At 41.5% G+C, this 16,903-nt stretch overlaps 1 protein-coding gene across 2 annotated transcripts in view; it reads left to right on the top strand.

The window, feature by feature from the left end:
* Positions 1-16,903, top strand: part of pds5b (PDS5 cohesin associated factor B) — a 229,822-nt gene that overhangs the window by 99,472 nt on the left and 113,447 nt on the right. For both annotated transcript variants that reach the window (XM_048598139.1, XM_048598140.1), the window contains one exon: positions 198-311. In XM_048598139.1, the coding sequence (XP_048454096.1) occupies positions 198-311 (114 nt within the window). The remainder of the gene's footprint in view (positions 1-197; positions 312-16,903) is intronic.

Here is a 16,903-nt window from a genome sequence, read left to right as displayed (position 1 = left end):
ATACGTGCCTATCCCTTTAGATTGGAAGCACGATCTGTTGTATGTAGTATGGGTTGCCATAGGTGTTTGATGTTATTAAATGACTGAACTTAAAAGCAATCATTACTGTGAAAATGTTAACTTTTTAATCCACATTTGAATGAGGACTTTGGTCAGTATTCCAAGCGAGCATTAAATTCTTTGAATTTACTCAACAGGTTACTTGTTGAACGGATATTTGCACAGTACATGGTGCCTCACAATTTGGAGACTTCAGAAAGGATGAAGTGTTTGTATTACCTTTATGCAACCCTCGACACAAATGCTGTAAAGTATGTTACAATTTTTTAAAAAATTGTATGCCATCTATATAATTCTAGCTTTCTTTACATACGCAGGAGCCCTTCACTGCTATCACTTCAACTTGTATTGGCTTTTAACACAACACATCTTCTCTTCTTTTTTTTTATGTGGCTGTGTGCTTTGTATAATACTAATTTGCTATAGTGCTTGCAGCATGATTTTGTTTAGCATTTATAAAAAAATGTTTAGTGTAGTAACACCAGAAAAGCAATGCCGAGCTGTTTGATTCATGTTTGTTTGTATTTATCATTGGTTACTGAAATCTTTTGGATGTGATCTTGCTTGAAATGCTTTTGCGATCACCTCTTGACATTACATAGTCAAAACTAATAATCTGAATTGTCACAACTTTGGAAAATATGACCTGTTGGAATTGGATTTATATCCAATCAGAAAAGAAACTAAGTTTATGTTGATCCCCTTCTTCCAGTTAGTTAATTAGCACATGTTATGAAATTAATTTCAGCATGTGATTTCTGCCTCTGCGCATATCTTGGCCACTTTGTTTTAATATGCCAAAATATGTTTTACAGTGAAATGAATTTTTGGCATGTTCTTTCTTGAACTGGCTTACTGGCAAGGTGCTAGGGGGAGAAGTGGGTACACATGAAGATAAAATTAGCACCTAAACTACAGTTTGAATGCCAGAACCTTCAGTTTTTCAGTAATTGTTGAATGATAACAGCATAGAAACTACTCCAACCCCTGCTACATTTGTGCCAAGGCACTTCTGTAATCCCATTCCCCTGCCCCTGTCCATTCACTTCTGCAAATGTTTCCTGAATTGTGTACTTGCCTAATCCCCCTTCATTTATTTATGAAAGTCATGACTGAATCTGTCCCTGCAGTTTTGCAGGCTGTGCATTCCAAAACCTCACCACTTGCTGTCTCTTCTCCGCTCATGTTGTCTTTTGAGGTTTATTTTTTCTTTAGTAGTCACCTTTAAATTTGTTCCCTCTGGTGCAAGGACTAAAAACTAATGAGACCTGTTCTCTCAATCTGTTCATTCTTGATTTTTCATAATTTTGAACACCTCTATCAGATCTTTTGTCACACTTCTCTGCTCAAGGGAAAATTAACTCCTCAAACCTTTAACAAAACTAAAGTCCTCATGCCTTGAACCATTTGTCATAAATTCGTTTCGTGTCCTCTGAGGTCCTCGCGTTTCTCAAAGGTACAGTTTCTAAAATTCAGCACTCTCCTATTACACAATGATTCAGCATCATCTGGAGTAGAGGTTGTTCTTAACTTGCAGTTGCTACTTGGAAAAGACAAAATTCTGTGTGCTGTACCTGCTTTCTGAACTTCGTTTTCAGTAATATGCATATTTTGCATAATAACTATTTATTTAAGTATAATAACTTGAATTTACAAAAGCAATACAATAGTTCATTGTGCAACTGCAAAGTGGTTTCAGATGAAAGTTTAGTTGCATGAATGTTGCATTAATACAACAGTAATTATTGATGTTGGTGATGATCCACATTTAGTTGTGTGAGGATGCCACAAGACAGATAAGTATAACATGCCATGAAAGCAGGTGTCCTGCAAGATGAAGCTATAGGCGGCAGTATTAACTTGGCACCAGCAGATGGGCTGTGATCATGGAATAAGTACCACCTGTCAACTGACCAGTTGTTTGTTTCTCCCAAGCAGCTGATTTACTTCTATTACTTTTAATGGGAAGGAACAACTGAAAATTTGATTTAGAGAGAGGGAGTGAGCGATTTATCGAGGGTTATAAAGCAGTGTTTCAAGAAAGGAGGTCCAAAGCTCAGGATCTAAAGAGCTGAAGGCACATCTGATAAATCAAATACCGAATGGCCAAGAGGCTGACATGGAAAGAAACTGAAGAAATGGAAGAGTCACAAAGGTGGAGAGGTGCGAGTCATACAGCATAGAAATGGGCCCTTCAGCTTACTGTGCTGACCAACAAACACCAACTGCACTAATCTCCCTTACTTACCTGTACTTGGTCTATAGCGTACTATGACTTGCCATTTTGAGTGTTCATCAGATGCATACTCAATATTGAGAATACAATCTCTCAGACAGCACATTCCATATTCTAAGCCACTTACTCCTCACTTTTAAACTTGCGCTGTTTGCTCTTAGTAGATGTGCCTATGAGAGAAAAGAGTCTCTCAATTTGCCTTGTCTATATCTCATAATTTTGTACACCTCAATCAGGTAGCCCCCCTGCCTGGTGGGGTGCTGCCTGTTCTACTCCAAAGAAAAAAAACAAACCCAGGCTATCTACTCTATCCTCTTAACTGAGAGGGCAACATCCTGGTGAATCTCCTCTGTACCATCTCCAGTGCAGTCACATACTTCTGATATTGTGGTGACCAGAACTGCACAAAGTATTATATCTGTGGCTTAACGAATGTTTAAATATTCATCATCATCATGCTCCTGTTTTCTATACCCTGGCTAATTAAGGCAAACATCTTGTATGGCTACCTGTGCTGACATTTTCGGGAATCTGTGGACTTGTATACCAAGATCCCTTTGTCCCTCAGTGCTCGCTAGGGACCTACCATTCTTTCTTTTGTTTGTTTATTTCCATCCCTTATTGGACCTCCCCAAAATGTGTCACCTCACTCTTAGCAGAATTAAATTACATTTCCCATCACTTACACAATTTACTACCTGATCAATATCAGACTGCAGCCTGAGTTCAACTTAAGGGTGGCATGGTGGCTCAGTGGTTAGCACTGCTGCCTCACAGGATCAGGGACCCGCGTTTGATTCCACCCTTGGGCGACTGTCTGTCTGTGTGGAGTTTGCACGTTTTCCCCCGTGGGGATGTGGGTCTATGTGCAGGCTAGATGGATTGGCAATGCTGAATTGCCCTGTAGTGTTCAGAGATGTGTAGATGAGGTGGGTTATAGGGGGATGGGTCTGGATGGGATGTTCTAAGGATCAGTGTGGACATGTTGGGCTGAAGGGCCTGTTTCCACACTATAGGGATTCTGTGATTCCTCACCGTCAACAACACCACCAATTTTTGTGTGAGCTGCAGACTTACGAATTATACATTCTACATCTACATCTGAGTTGTTAATAATAAACCATAAGGATCCCAGCACCGATCCCTGTGGTACATGGTTGGCCACAGGTTTCCAATCACAAAAACAAGATTCCATCACACTTTGACCATTACAATCACTACAAACAGGATACAGCGAGGTGGACCACATAGAACATGATCTTCCCTGATAGGGTCTGTTAATCTGATCCACTCAGGAAGCTGGTTGACCGATCAGAGCAGGAGTGTCGGATATCCTCTCGAGGACTTTGCATGTATAAATAAAGGGTGACTTAGTGATGGGATACAGGTCTCTGGAGTTATTTTCATTGGTGACTAGAGCAAAGCATGCTATTGATGAAATCAGCTCGCAACAGTTGTCTTCAAGTTGGAGTAAACATTTTTGGCATCATGTCGTTATTTGGAAAACTTGACTTGTTCCACTATGCCATCGAAGACCGGGCCCAGTATGTGGAAAGAATGTTTGTTTTTTTTTCGGCAGATGATATTGGGGCAGGTGAAAAGCAATGAATAATTCTCTTGATAGCTTGTGGACCTGCAGTTTTTTTCATTATTAGGAACTGAACTTTTCCTGAGGCAGCAGATACTATAACGAGTTGATGGATTTGGTTAAGGAATATTACGACCCCAAGCTGACTCAGAATTAGAGTTGCTATTGTCTTTACTCAGCTATTCGAGAACCAGGGGAATCCGTATCAGGATTTTTGACTAGATTAAGATGACTGGCAGGTAACTGTTTTAAGTCTTCATGAGATGCTGAGAGACCGAATGGTATGAGGGTTTAATGATGTAACCATGCAAAAGCACCTAGCTGATGTCCAACTGAACTTCAAACAGGCATTACAACTGACTTTATCTTTGGAAAATGCGGCAAGTGGAGTATATGAGTTGCAAGGTATTCTGATTGAAGTAGATATGCTGACCAGCCCAACTGAGCTAGGGGAACACCACTTGAGCAAAGAATTGCATAGCCTTACTCAGGGACGTATCCTGAAGGAAGGGACTCTAGGTCAGCTCACAGCAAAACCCCAAAACAAAGCTCAGCCTCGGCCATCAGTTAAAATTTTATTCATGACATGGGCCAGAAAGCCTTTGCAGTTGATACTGGTGTGCAGACTTGAGACGGCAAAAGAGTCCCACTAGAGCTAAATTGAGTAAAAGAACTCATTAGCTGCGATGCAGGAGAGCGCATCTGGTTTGGAACTGTTAAATTGATTAGCAACTTCCAAATCAGAATTCAAAATAAACATCTGGTTAATTGGTAACCTGGTTCTAATGGAGGTTGATACCAGCATGGCTGTTTCAGTGATGGCAGAATCAATCTTGCCAAAATTCACTCCTGGACTCCAACCCTTAGGTTTGTGCAAGACCTTGGCTAGACTGAGAACCTGTGCCGAGGAACTGTTGTAGAATAAGGGTACAGTTTTTTTGTTTCTGGTCTCTTGTGAGAAGCAGCTGGTTCAGTTACCACTGATTTCAGCCTTGGGCCCAAGCTTGATGAGGCAAAATGTGTTGAGGAAAGATTCACCTAAAGTGGCTCAACATCTTTCAATTAGAAAATGGCTGCCTGAGTGAAGACCTCATGAAATATTTAGAAATTTTCAGGAAGGTCTGGGAACTAACAAGGGATCCAAAACCATCCTGCATATTGACCAGGAAGCAATTCCACGATCCTGCAAGGCCTGTCCAGTGCCATTTGCCTTACAGCAAAGTAGAGACAGAAATTGAAAGCTGGAAAGCGAAGGAATTGTCAAACACGTCCAGTTTGCAGAATGGGCAGCACCCGTCATACCAGTTGTGAAGCCTGACGAGTCAGCTAGCCTTTGTGGGAGTTTTAAACAAATGGTAAATTGCTTCTTGCAGCTGGATAAATACCCAATCCCTTACAGAGAGGACTTGTACAGAAAGCTGGTGGGAGGGTGGGGGGCTGCTGTCCTTCACGAAGCTGGACGTGAGCCATCTGTATTTGCAATGGTGGTTTGATGAGAATTCCAGAATAATACTACAATTAATACCCATAAGAGTTTGTACCTAATATACAAGGTGGCCACTTGAGGTATCATCAGCCTGTGCAATTTTTTTTCGGTAGACAGTGAAGAACATTTTACAAGGGCTGTCCCAGGTTGCCATTTATCCAGATGACTTGCTAATAATGGAAGACCAATAAGGAGTACTTAGAGACCTTGGACATAGGCCTTAAACATTTCTCCCAGGTGTGCATATTCCTTAGAAGTGAAAAGTGTGTAGTCCAGGCACCCCAAGTGACCCACTTGGCCTTGAGTCAACAAGAGCAAGTTATACCCATTGGAGAATAAAATGAAGGTGATCAAAGGTGCCCCAGCTCCCACATCTGTACGTGAGCTTACGTCTTTCCTTGGGCTGATGAATTATTTCAGAAAGTTCATACATAACCTGGCCTCCATCCTGGCATCTTTGCATTAACTCTTTCTGTTCTTTAGTAAATGTCAGCCTTGGAAATGGTCTCTTAGCCAAACGATAGCTTTCAGGAAAGTGAAGAAGCAGCTATCTTTGTCTAAGGTGTTGGTACACCATGAGATCTGGTATTAATGTGCAATGCTTCCCTGTATGGCATCAAGGTATTATTAGAAGGGGCCCACTGGAGAGAAGCACCCAATTGCATATGTATCCAGGACTTTGGCTAATGTAGAGCATGCATATGCCCAGTTTGAGAAGGAAGGTTTAGTCATATTTGGAATCAAGAAGCTCCACCAGTATCTTTTTACAGACTCAGATGTGTATGAATAATGGACCACAAACCCCTGCTAGGTCTACTGAAAGAGGACTGGGCAGAGCCACCCATGGGTTCAGGCCGATTTTAGTAGTGTGCTGTAATCACAAGTTGGCAAACTGTCCAGGAGGACAAATTGTAAATGAGGATGTGTTAAGCTGCCTCCTACTGGCAGATACACTACCTGTGGTACTGCCACTGGAAGAATCCATAATGGTTTTAAATTTTCTGAACACAGCTGGCAATATCAGACTTTGGACATAGAAAATTCTGGTCGTGGCAAAACTGAAACATCTTGTGATGGGGGACACTAAAGGGCCGTACCAATGCTGTGAAGTGGTAGTGTGAGGGGGGGAAAAGTAAGAAGAAAAGTCGAAGGGCTGTCACAATCAGAATTAAAACCTTTTTTGGACGCGGAGAGACCAGATCACCGTAGAGGATGGGAACTTATAATGGAGTGCAAGAGTGATTGTCCTGAGCAAAGGTCACACTACCTGATGTCAACAGAACATCACCAGAGTCATCCAGCAGTTCCAAAATGAAGATGTTGATGAGAAGTTTGGACGTTGACATAGCTGGGTTGTTGGGGCAGTGCCTTGAGCGCCAACAAGGAGAAAAATTACCACCAGCAGCTCCCCCACATTTGTGGGAACGATTGGGTGAAGTCTGGACTCAGTGACACGTTGACTATGCAGATCCTTTCATGGGCTCAATGTTCTTAGTCACTGTGGATTCTGACTTAAAGTGGATAGATGTGCACTGAGTTCGTTCATCAAAAATGGCGGGGGGTTTGGGCAGGTGCGACGTTCCTGAGCAAGCATGTCGACCACATGAAAGCTGCAAACTCGCAAATAGAATGGGAGCAAAATGTGCCCAGCTCCTTGGAACATTCAAAAAGGCTGGTGGAACCTGTGGGTTGTCCCTTTTCAGTCAAGTGTTGAAGAGATCTCTGAATCTGAAATGAACACCGTGGATGTTGCTGCCTTGACGACCTTGCCACCTGAGGAAGAGAAAGAGTTTCGGAAGAAATTCATCGGGCTCAAGAAGTGAGTTACTGTGTGTTACCATTATCTGAGGCAGAGTTGGAGGAACCTGACCCAGCACTAAAACGCCAGAAGGAGCTTTAGGGAATCCTCACCCAGGGTTGGAGGGAGGAAGAGAGAGAATGTAGTAATTGTAACCAGGTCAGAAGCATGGACCACAGAATGAGTTTGCTGATTGGCGCTGTTAATCTGGCCCAGTCAGAGGGCTCTGGCTGTCGGATAAAAATAGGAATGTCAGAGGTTCTGTTCACTCAGAGCTGGCTCTGAGGGAACTGGAATACTGTCAAGGACTTTGCATGTGTAAATAATGGATGACTTAGCGATTGGGATACCGGCCCCTGTGGAGTCATTTCCACTGTTTTGTAAGCCAATTTTCGATCAGGTTTACCAACTTACCTTGTATACCATGGGCTCCTAATAAGACTACCCTTTTTGGGTAATGAGGCAGGGCAGGTGACTGGAGTAAAAGTGGGGGAAACACTTTGGGTCTGGCGATCATAATTCTATTAGTTTCAAATGGCTATGGAAAAGGATAAGCCTTCTGTAAAAGTTAGTTTTTAACTTCAGTAAGGCAAATTCTAATGGTTTGAGACAAGGACTTTCAAAAGTTGAATGGAGTAGACTGTCCGCAGGCAAAAGGACATCTAACGAGTGGGAGTTAGTCAGGAGTGTGATGACGAGAGTTCAGAGGCATTTTGTTCCTGTTTGAGTGAAGGGAAGGGCTGGTAAGATTAAGGAAGAATGGATGATCAAAGAAATTGAGGCTCCAGTCAAGAATGAAAGAGAATCTTATTTTTAGATATAGACAACTTGGTTCAATTGAATTTCTTAAGAATCCCTTTACATGTTTTATACTGATTTGAGAGAGAAATCAGGAAGGCAAAGAGGCGATATGAGACAGCACTGGCACGTAAGGTTAAGGATAATCCATAGAGATTCTACAAATACATTTAAGAGCAAGAGGGTAACTAGAGAGAGGGTTGGGCCTCTTAAAGATCAAGGAGGTTGTGTTTGTGTTGAACTCCAGGAGATGGGAGAGATATTAGATGAATATTTTGCATCAGTTTTTACTGGGGAGAAAGAAATGGTGTCTAGAGAATGCAGGGAAATAAACTTTGATGTTTTAAGAACAGTTCACATTACAGAAGTGGAAGTTCGGAACGTCTTGGGGAACGTAAAGGTGAATAAATCTCTGGCACCTGATCTAACGTACCCCAGAACGTTGTGAGGAATAAAGGAGGAAATTACGAGACCCCTTGCAGAAATATTTGCATCAATAACTATGGGCGAGGTTCCCGATGACTGGAGGGTGACCAATGTTGTACCTTTGTTTAAGAAAGGTTGTAAGGAGAAACCCAGGACCTGTAGACCTGTGAGCCTGACTTTGGTTGTGGGCAAATTGTTCATAAGAAATAGGGGTAGAATCAGGCCATTCAGCCCATCCAGTCTTCTCTGCCATTCGATCATTGCTGATATGCTCCTCACCCTTGTTTTTTTTTCTGCCTTCTCATAACTCTTCAACCCATTACCAATTAAAAATCTGTCTAACTCCTTAAATTTACTCACTGTCCCAGCACCCACCACACTTGTTTTGGTGTAGCAAATTCCATGGATTCACAACCCTTCGGGAGAATTACTTTCTCCTCTGTTTTAGTTTAGATTTGCTACCCATTATCCTAAGACTATGACCTCTCATCCTAAAGTGCCCCATAAGAGGGAGCATCCGCCCCACATCTGATTTTACCTATTCGTTTTATCATTTTGAGTATCTCAATTTGATCTCCCCTCATTCTCCTGAATTCGAGAGTATAGGCCTAAACTGTTCAATCTGAATTTGTACAACAAACCCCTCATCTCTGGGATCAATCTAGTGAACCTCCAATGCCACCACATCGTTCAAATAAAGGGACCAAAACTCTGCACAGTACTCCAAGTGTGGTCTCACCAATGCCTTGTATAGTTGCAACAATACTTCCTTACCTTTTTTTTTATATTCTATTCCTTTAGCTATAAAAGCCAACATTCCATTCGCTGCCTTTATCTGCTGTACCTGCATGCTAGTTTTCGGTGACTCGTGAATGAATACACCCAGATCCCTTTGCATCGGGGTACCCTGAAGTCTCCCCATTTAGATAGTTGGTCACTTTCCCATTTTTCTGACCTAAGTGCATGACCTTGCACTTATCCATGTTAAATTCCATCTGTCACATTTTGGCCACTTGCCTAACCTATCTATATCCATTTGTAAGGTTCTTATTTCCTCATTGCTATTTACCGTCCTACCTATTTTTGTGCCATCCACAAATTTTGGTTATAGAGCCTTGTACCGCTGTATCCAAGCTGTTAATGTAGATTGTAAATAGCTGGGGCCTGAGGACTGAACTCTGTGGCATCCCACTAGTTGCTTCTTGCCATCCAGAAAAAAACCCACTTATCCCAACTCTGACATCTGTCTATCAGCCAGTCATCTATCCAAGCTAATAAATTACCCCAATCCCATATGATCCAACTGTGTGAATTAACCTTTTGCGCAGCACCTTATCAAATGCTTTCTTTAAGCCCATATATATTACATTTACAGGATCCCTATTATCCACTTTGCCAGTTACATCTTCGAAGAGCTCTCACAAAATAGTCAAACATGATTTGCCCTTCATAAAATCATGCTGACTCTGATAGATAGCATTTTGACTTTCCACATGTCCTGCTATTGCCTCCTGATTAATTTTAACACTTTGCCCACAAGAGATATTAAACTAACTAGTCTGTAATTTCCCACAAACTGCCTACCTCCCTTTTTGAATGGGACGCTACATTGGCATTTTGCCAATCCAATGGAATCTTTCCCATGTCCAGGGATTTTTGGAATATTGTAACCAATGGATCCATGATCTCTGCCGCCACTTCCTTTTAATACCTCAGGCTGTAGGCCATCAGGCCTGGGGGCCTTGTCTACCCTCAATCCTAATAGTTTGAGTATGGTTTCCCTATTTATGTTGATTGTTTTAAGTTCTGCCCTTTCTGTTGCCTCTAACTTGTCCATTTCAATAGGAATGGGCACTATTGTCCTCCACAGTGAAAAGTGAGGCAAAGTATTGATTTTTAGCATCTCTCCCATTTCAGTGTTCCCCACTATTAACTCTCTGGTTTCATCTTCTAAGGGACCAACATTCACCGTAGCAACTGTCTTCCTTTTTATATACCCATGGAAGCTTTAGCTGTCCTTTTTGATATTTTATGCTACTTTTCTTTCATAATTTATCTTTGTTCTTTTTATTAATTTTTTAATATCCCTTTGTTTATGTTTCAAAGTTTCCCAATCTTCCAGCCTGCCACTGGCCTTTGCAATATGGTATGCCTTAGTTTTTGATTTTTTAAAAAATTGTCCTTGACCTCCGCGTTTAGCCATGCATTTCTGTTTTTTTTTAAACCCCCTCCTCCCACCTTTCTTCCTCACTGGGATATATTTTAGTTGCGAGGAATTGAGTAGTTACTGAAACAACTTCCACTGTCTTACCTTTTGGCCTTCCTGCCCAATCTACTTGGGCCAAATCTGACCACCTGCCTTTGTAATTTCCTTTGTTAAATTGCAGAACACTACTTTGGGGGTGAGAAAGTGGAGTCTCAAACTGAGTTTTGAATTCAATCATACTATGGTCACTACTCCCTAGGGGATCCTTAACTATGATGTCATCAATTAATCTCTCCATTTATTCAATACCAAATCCAGAGTCGCCTGCTCCCTGGTTGGTTCCACAACATACTGTTCCAAGAAACAATCTTTAAGACATTCAGTGAACTCTGCCTCCAGGCTACCCTTGCCAGTTTGATTCTTCCAATCCACGTGCATGTAAACATCACCAATGATTATTGTCGTACCTTTCTTGCAAGCCTGTAATACTTCCTGGTTTATACTGTGCCCTGCAGCGGAACTGTAGATTGCTCTACTCTACCAAGTACTTCTTCCCTTTTGCTATTTCTTATTTCTATCCAGACTGACTCCACATCTTGATCTCCTGTGCATATGTCATTTCTCATTACAGCACTGATCCCTTCCTTCACCAGCAAAACCCTCTCATTTTCCTTTCAGTCTATCTTTCCGAAATGCTGAGTACTGTTGGATATTCAATTCTCAAACCATGTCTCAGTAATTGCTACCAAATTGTACCTTTTTTGTTTTTATTTGCGCCATTAACTCATTTAATTTTGTTTCAAATGCTTCATCCATTTAGATAAAAGCTTTTATGAATTTGTTATACTGGTAAATTTCCTTACCTTTTTTATTATTCCTTGGTGGATAAAGACATTCACTTGTTCTGTCCCTCATCTCTTTTTATTGTCTGGTAACCATCTGCCACAACACTAACCTGCACTCTGACTTCCTCCTTTAATTTGGAATTTCTAATCTACACCCCCCTGCCATTAGTTTAAGGCCTGCTTACAGCCCTGGTTATGCAATTCACTAGTACTCTGGTCTCCAGCACAATTCAGATGAAGACCGTCCCATTCGAACAGGTTCCATCTTCCCCAGTACTGGTGCCAATGCCCCATGAATTCAAACCCATTTCTTCCATGACAATCTTTTTAAGCCATGTGTTTACCTGCATTATCTTATGATCCTGTGCCAATTAGCTTGTGGCTCAGCTAGTAATTACCTTTTTTGGTTCTGCTTTTTAATTTAGCTGCTAGCTGTTCATACTCCCTTAGCAAAACCTCTGGTCTGGTTTTATCTATGTCGTTCGTACCTACGTGGACCACGACAACTGGATCTTTACCCTCCCACTCCAAGTTACTGTGTAGCCAGATGAGCTATCCTGAACCTGAGCACCAGGTAGGCAACACGACCTTCGGGACTCTCGATCCTGGTCACAGAGAACCGTCTCTATACCCCTAACTATACTATCCCCAATTACAACTACATTTCTTTTCTGTCCTCCTATGTGAATGGCACTCTGCACCGTGGTGCTATGGTCAGTTGACTCACCCTTCCTGCAGTCCCCATTCCCATCCACACAGAGAGCAAGACTCTCGAACCTGTTGGATAAGGGCTGAGACTCGTGTAACTCTACGCCTGGATCCCTCTACCTACCTCACTCTCAGCTATGCCTTCCTGTCCCTGACCGCTGGCTGAATTCATGGTAGTTAGTTTAAGGGGTGTGACTGTTTTCTGAAACGCAGCATCCAGGTAACTCTTCCCCCTCCCTGATTGTTACAATGTTTGAAGCTCAGATTCTAGTTCACCAGCTCTGAACCAGAGTTTCTTGAACAACCAACATTTACAACAAATGTGGTCAGGTGGGAACCTCATTGGGGTCCACTAGCTCCCACGTTATGTAGGAATAATACATCTCCTGACCCTCCATCCTTATTTAACTAGTTTTGAATTTGGTTTATTTAAATTTTTAAACTTTTTTTATATCTCTTTTATTATCGCATCCTGAACACAAGTTTTATAACCAACAGTTTAACAGATTCAATTTAACACAGATTCAAATTCCCTACTTAGCCAATCAAATCACAGCCTACCTGTGATGTCACTTTTCAGTCCCACTCCCACCACCCCAGGCTACCCTTGAGTTGTTGGAGGTGATTATAAGAGGATTTATGGACATTTTGAGAGGCAGGGACTGATTAGGGATAGTCAGCATGGTTTTATGCAAAGAAAATTGTGTCTCAAAACTTTACTGAGCTTTTTGAGGAAGTTACCAAAAAGAGATTGATAATGGCAGAGTAGTAGACGTTATTTACTTGGATTTTAGTAAAGCCTTTGACAAGGTTCCGCGTGGTAGAATAACTAGTAAAGTTAGGTCACACAGGATTCAGGGTAAGCGTGACATTTGGATACATAATTGGCTTAACAGAAGGAGAAAATAATGGAGGAGGGTTGTTTTTCAGACTGGGGCCTGTGACCAGTGGTGTTCCACAGGGATTGGTTCTGGGTCCTCTTTTGTTTGTCATTGATTAAAAATGATTTGGATGAAAATATAGAAGGCATGGTTAGTAAGTTTGTGGTAGACACCAAGATTGGTGGCACGGTCGACAGTGATGAAGGTTTTCTAAAATTACAGCGGGATTTTGACCAAATGAGTCAATGGGCTGAAAAATGGCAGATGGACTTCAATGTGGATAAATACAAGGTATTGCATTTTAGTGCAACAAACGAGGGTAGGGCTTATACAATTAATGGTAGGGCCTTGAAGTGTTGTAGAACAGAGGAGCCTAGGGGTGCAGATACATAATTCTTTGAAGATTGCGTCACATATAGACAGGGTGGCTAAAAAGGCATTTGACACGCTTACCTTCATTGCTCAGTCCTTTGAATACAGGATTTGGGAAGTCATGTTGAGGTCGTACAAGACATTGGTGAGGCCTCTTCTGGAATACCGTGTCCAGTTCTGGTCAGCCAGTTATAGGAAGGGTATTAATCAGCTGGACAGGGTTCAGAAGAGATTTACCAGGACGTTGCTGGGTAAGGAAGGGTTGAGTTATAAAGAAAGGCTGGATAGGCTGCGACTTTTTTAACTGGTGCATAGGAGGTTGAGAGGTGACCTGAACCTAATTTATAAAATAACGAGAAGTATAGATAGTGTTGATGGTAGTTGTCTTTTCCCTCGGATGGGGAATTTCAAGACAAGGGGACACATATTTTTAAGGTAAAAGGAGATTTTAAAAAAAGACGTAAGAGGCAAATGTTTCACACTGATTGTGGCTCCTGTTGTGGAATGAACTTCCTGAGGAAGTAGTGGATGCAGGTATGATTACAATGTTTAAAAGACATTTGGATGGATATATGAATAGGAAAAGTTTGGCGGGATATGGGCCAGGAGCAGGTAGGTGGGACTATTTTAGTTTGGGATTATGTTCAGCATGGACTGGTTGGACCAAAAGGTATGTTTTTTGAACTGTTTGACTCAATAAATGTACTTCCATTTGGGACTTTGCCAAAGGCCTTACGGACATCTGTGTAATACAAAACAACTGTACTACGTTCATCAATATATTTCATCAAAAATTTCAATGAGCTTGTCAGATAGGACCTCCCTTTAACAAATCCATGCTGACTAACCCTAATCAAAACCTGCCTTTTCACATGTTGATTAATGTTGTCCCTCGGAATTTTTTCCAATAATTTCTCTCCTTGACATCAGACTAATTGGTCTGCAATTGCCTGGCCTTTCCCTTCTGCCTTCCTAAACAAAGGACCCGCAGAAGCTATGCTCCAGTCATCTGGCACTTCACCTGTGGCTAGCGAGGTACTAAATAGATCTGCCAGGGCCCTGGGAATCTCCTCCCTTGCCTCAATGCAGACTGGGATACATCTCATCAGGCCCTGGAGATTTATGCAACTTTGATTTTTTTTTTTTAAATTTAAAAAAAATCAAAATTACTCCTTTTAATCGTAATACATTGTACAATCTTATGTTCCCAACTGAAATCTCCAGCTACAAAGGTTTCTCGGAGAAAGACAATCAGATGGTAGGGATTATAAGGGGTCAGCTCTCTCTTAGTTCTTGGAGAAAGCACCATCTAAATAAAGGTACAGTGGCACTCTTAGCTAATATTCCTGACTCGAATTTGAAGGAGAATGCATTCCTGACTAAAGTTCAACGGAGAAGACACAGGTCATTCTGGAAGACATACCCTGGCTGTAATTTTGAGGGATAAACTAATTTTTTTATTTTAGTTTATATGAGTGACACTTATATTTATAAGAACAGCATACCATTAGAATTTTGTTTTATTTGGGAATAGTTAGCCGTTAGGGGGGAATTGTTTGGTTTGTTAATGGTTCAGTTAATTTGTTCACGGTTCGACTTAGATAAATTGTTACTTGTTGATTATAGTGCAAGTGTTGGAAGTTTATTTCATTTTAATCACTCCTGTATAACAACAGATTGGGGGTGAGAGGCAGGTTATGCCACTTTTCACACTTATTTAAACAGATTATAGGGAGAGGCAAGCCTCTCTGGATGTTTCAGTTTTAGTTATCAGAGGTGGGGTTGACCTCCGTTTTATAACAATACGCTTGAGAAGTATTTGTTTAAGTCCTCGCCCTTGTCTGGGCTGTATGCATAAGTTGCTCCTTGGTCTCTAATAGTTCCCACTCTTTTTCCCTGGTGATCCTCTTACTCTTTATACTATTAAAAATCCTTGGGATTTCCTTGATCCTTTGCCCTCCTAATTTCACTTTGTAAGCAATCCCTACTGTCAACTTTTGATGGGCCTCCCCTGTTCTTTAATGAATTGTACCTGATGTATGCTTTCTTCTTTGACTTTATCAAATTCACAATATCTTTGGAATCCAGGGTTCCCTGGACTTGCTGCCTTTGCCCTTCATTCTTAGAGGATATTGCTGGCTGTGAATTCTCACTATACTATTTCTAAAAGACGCCCACTTTTCAAATCTAGACTTAACTGGATGTAACTGCTGCCAATTTACATTTGCTGGATTCTGTCTGATTGGTATTGAAATTGACCTTCCCCCAGTTTAGACACATAACTTGCAGACTATCCTGACCCCTTTCCATAATGATTTTGAAGCTTAGAATGATATAGTCATTCTCCCCATTAATTCTCATCCACCAACTCTCCAGCCACTATGACTAGCTTCATTCCTTAGGATTAGATCTAGCACTGCCCTGTGTCTAGCAGGGCTATCTACATACCGGCTCAAAAAGCTCTCCTGGATGCACTTCAAAAATTCCACCTGTCTAATCTTTTCACGTTAAGGCAATCCTAGTTAATGTTAGCAAAATTGAAATCCCTTCCAACTATGGACCCTATTTATCTCGCACCTTTGTGATTTGTCTACATATCTGTTCCTCTATCATCATCTGACTGTTGGGAAAGTTGTAGTATAATCCCAGCAAAGTAATGGCCCCTTTTTCTTTAACTATAAGCTCTACTGCGATGGCTTCATTTGAAGAGCCCTCTAGGATATCCTCCCTCATTACTGTAGTGATGATCTCCTTTCTCAATAATGCAATGCCCACACCTCTTAATTCTGCACACTGGAACGTTGAGCTACCAGTCCGTCCGTCCTTTGAACCATATTTCAGTGATTGCGACAATATTGTGTTCCCACCGGCTGATAACGCTGTTAAGTTTGTCCACCCTAGAAGTCAAACTCCTTCTATTAAAATAGATACAGTTTGGTTTTCTGGATCTCTCTGAGCCTTATCCTGCCATGTCGTCTTTGCCTACTGGGCCATTCTAGTATTCCTTCTGTTATTGATTGGACTTTGTTTCCAACTTAACATCTATTGTGCCCTATCCCAATGCTAAGTTTAAAACCTCCACAGCAACACCAACAAATCTCCCAGCAAGGATATTGGACCTTCTCCAGTTAAGGTCCAACCCGTCCATATTGTACAGGTCCCACCTAACCCAGGATGTGTCCCAATGATGCAAAAATCTAAAGCCCTCCATCCTACATTATCCTTAGTCACGTGTTCATGTGACCTGTCTTTGTATTCCTTTACTCCAGTGGCATTGGAAGTAATCTGGAGATTGGTTTTCATAATCTTAATCTATTGCCTGACTCTCTCAATTTCTGTTGCAGGAACTTTTATTTTACCCATGTCATTGGTACTGACATGTAACATGACTGCTGGCTTTTACCCTTCCCATTTCAGAATACCATGCAGCCACTCTGAGACATCCCTGATCCTGGCTGTATGGAGGCAACATAGTGTTTGAGAGTCTCGTTTGCTGCCA

The sequence above is a fragment of the Rhincodon typus genome, chromosome 6 (assembly GCF_021869965.1).
Source record: "Rhincodon typus isolate 14 chromosome 6, sRhiTyp1.1, whole genome shotgun sequence".
NCBI classification, from domain to species: domain Eukaryota; kingdom Metazoa; phylum Chordata; class Chondrichthyes; order Orectolobiformes; family Rhincodontidae; genus Rhincodon; species Rhincodon typus.
The sequence above is the reverse complement of the archived record's forward strand: the minus strand, read 5'-3'. Positions and strand labels throughout refer to the sequence as shown.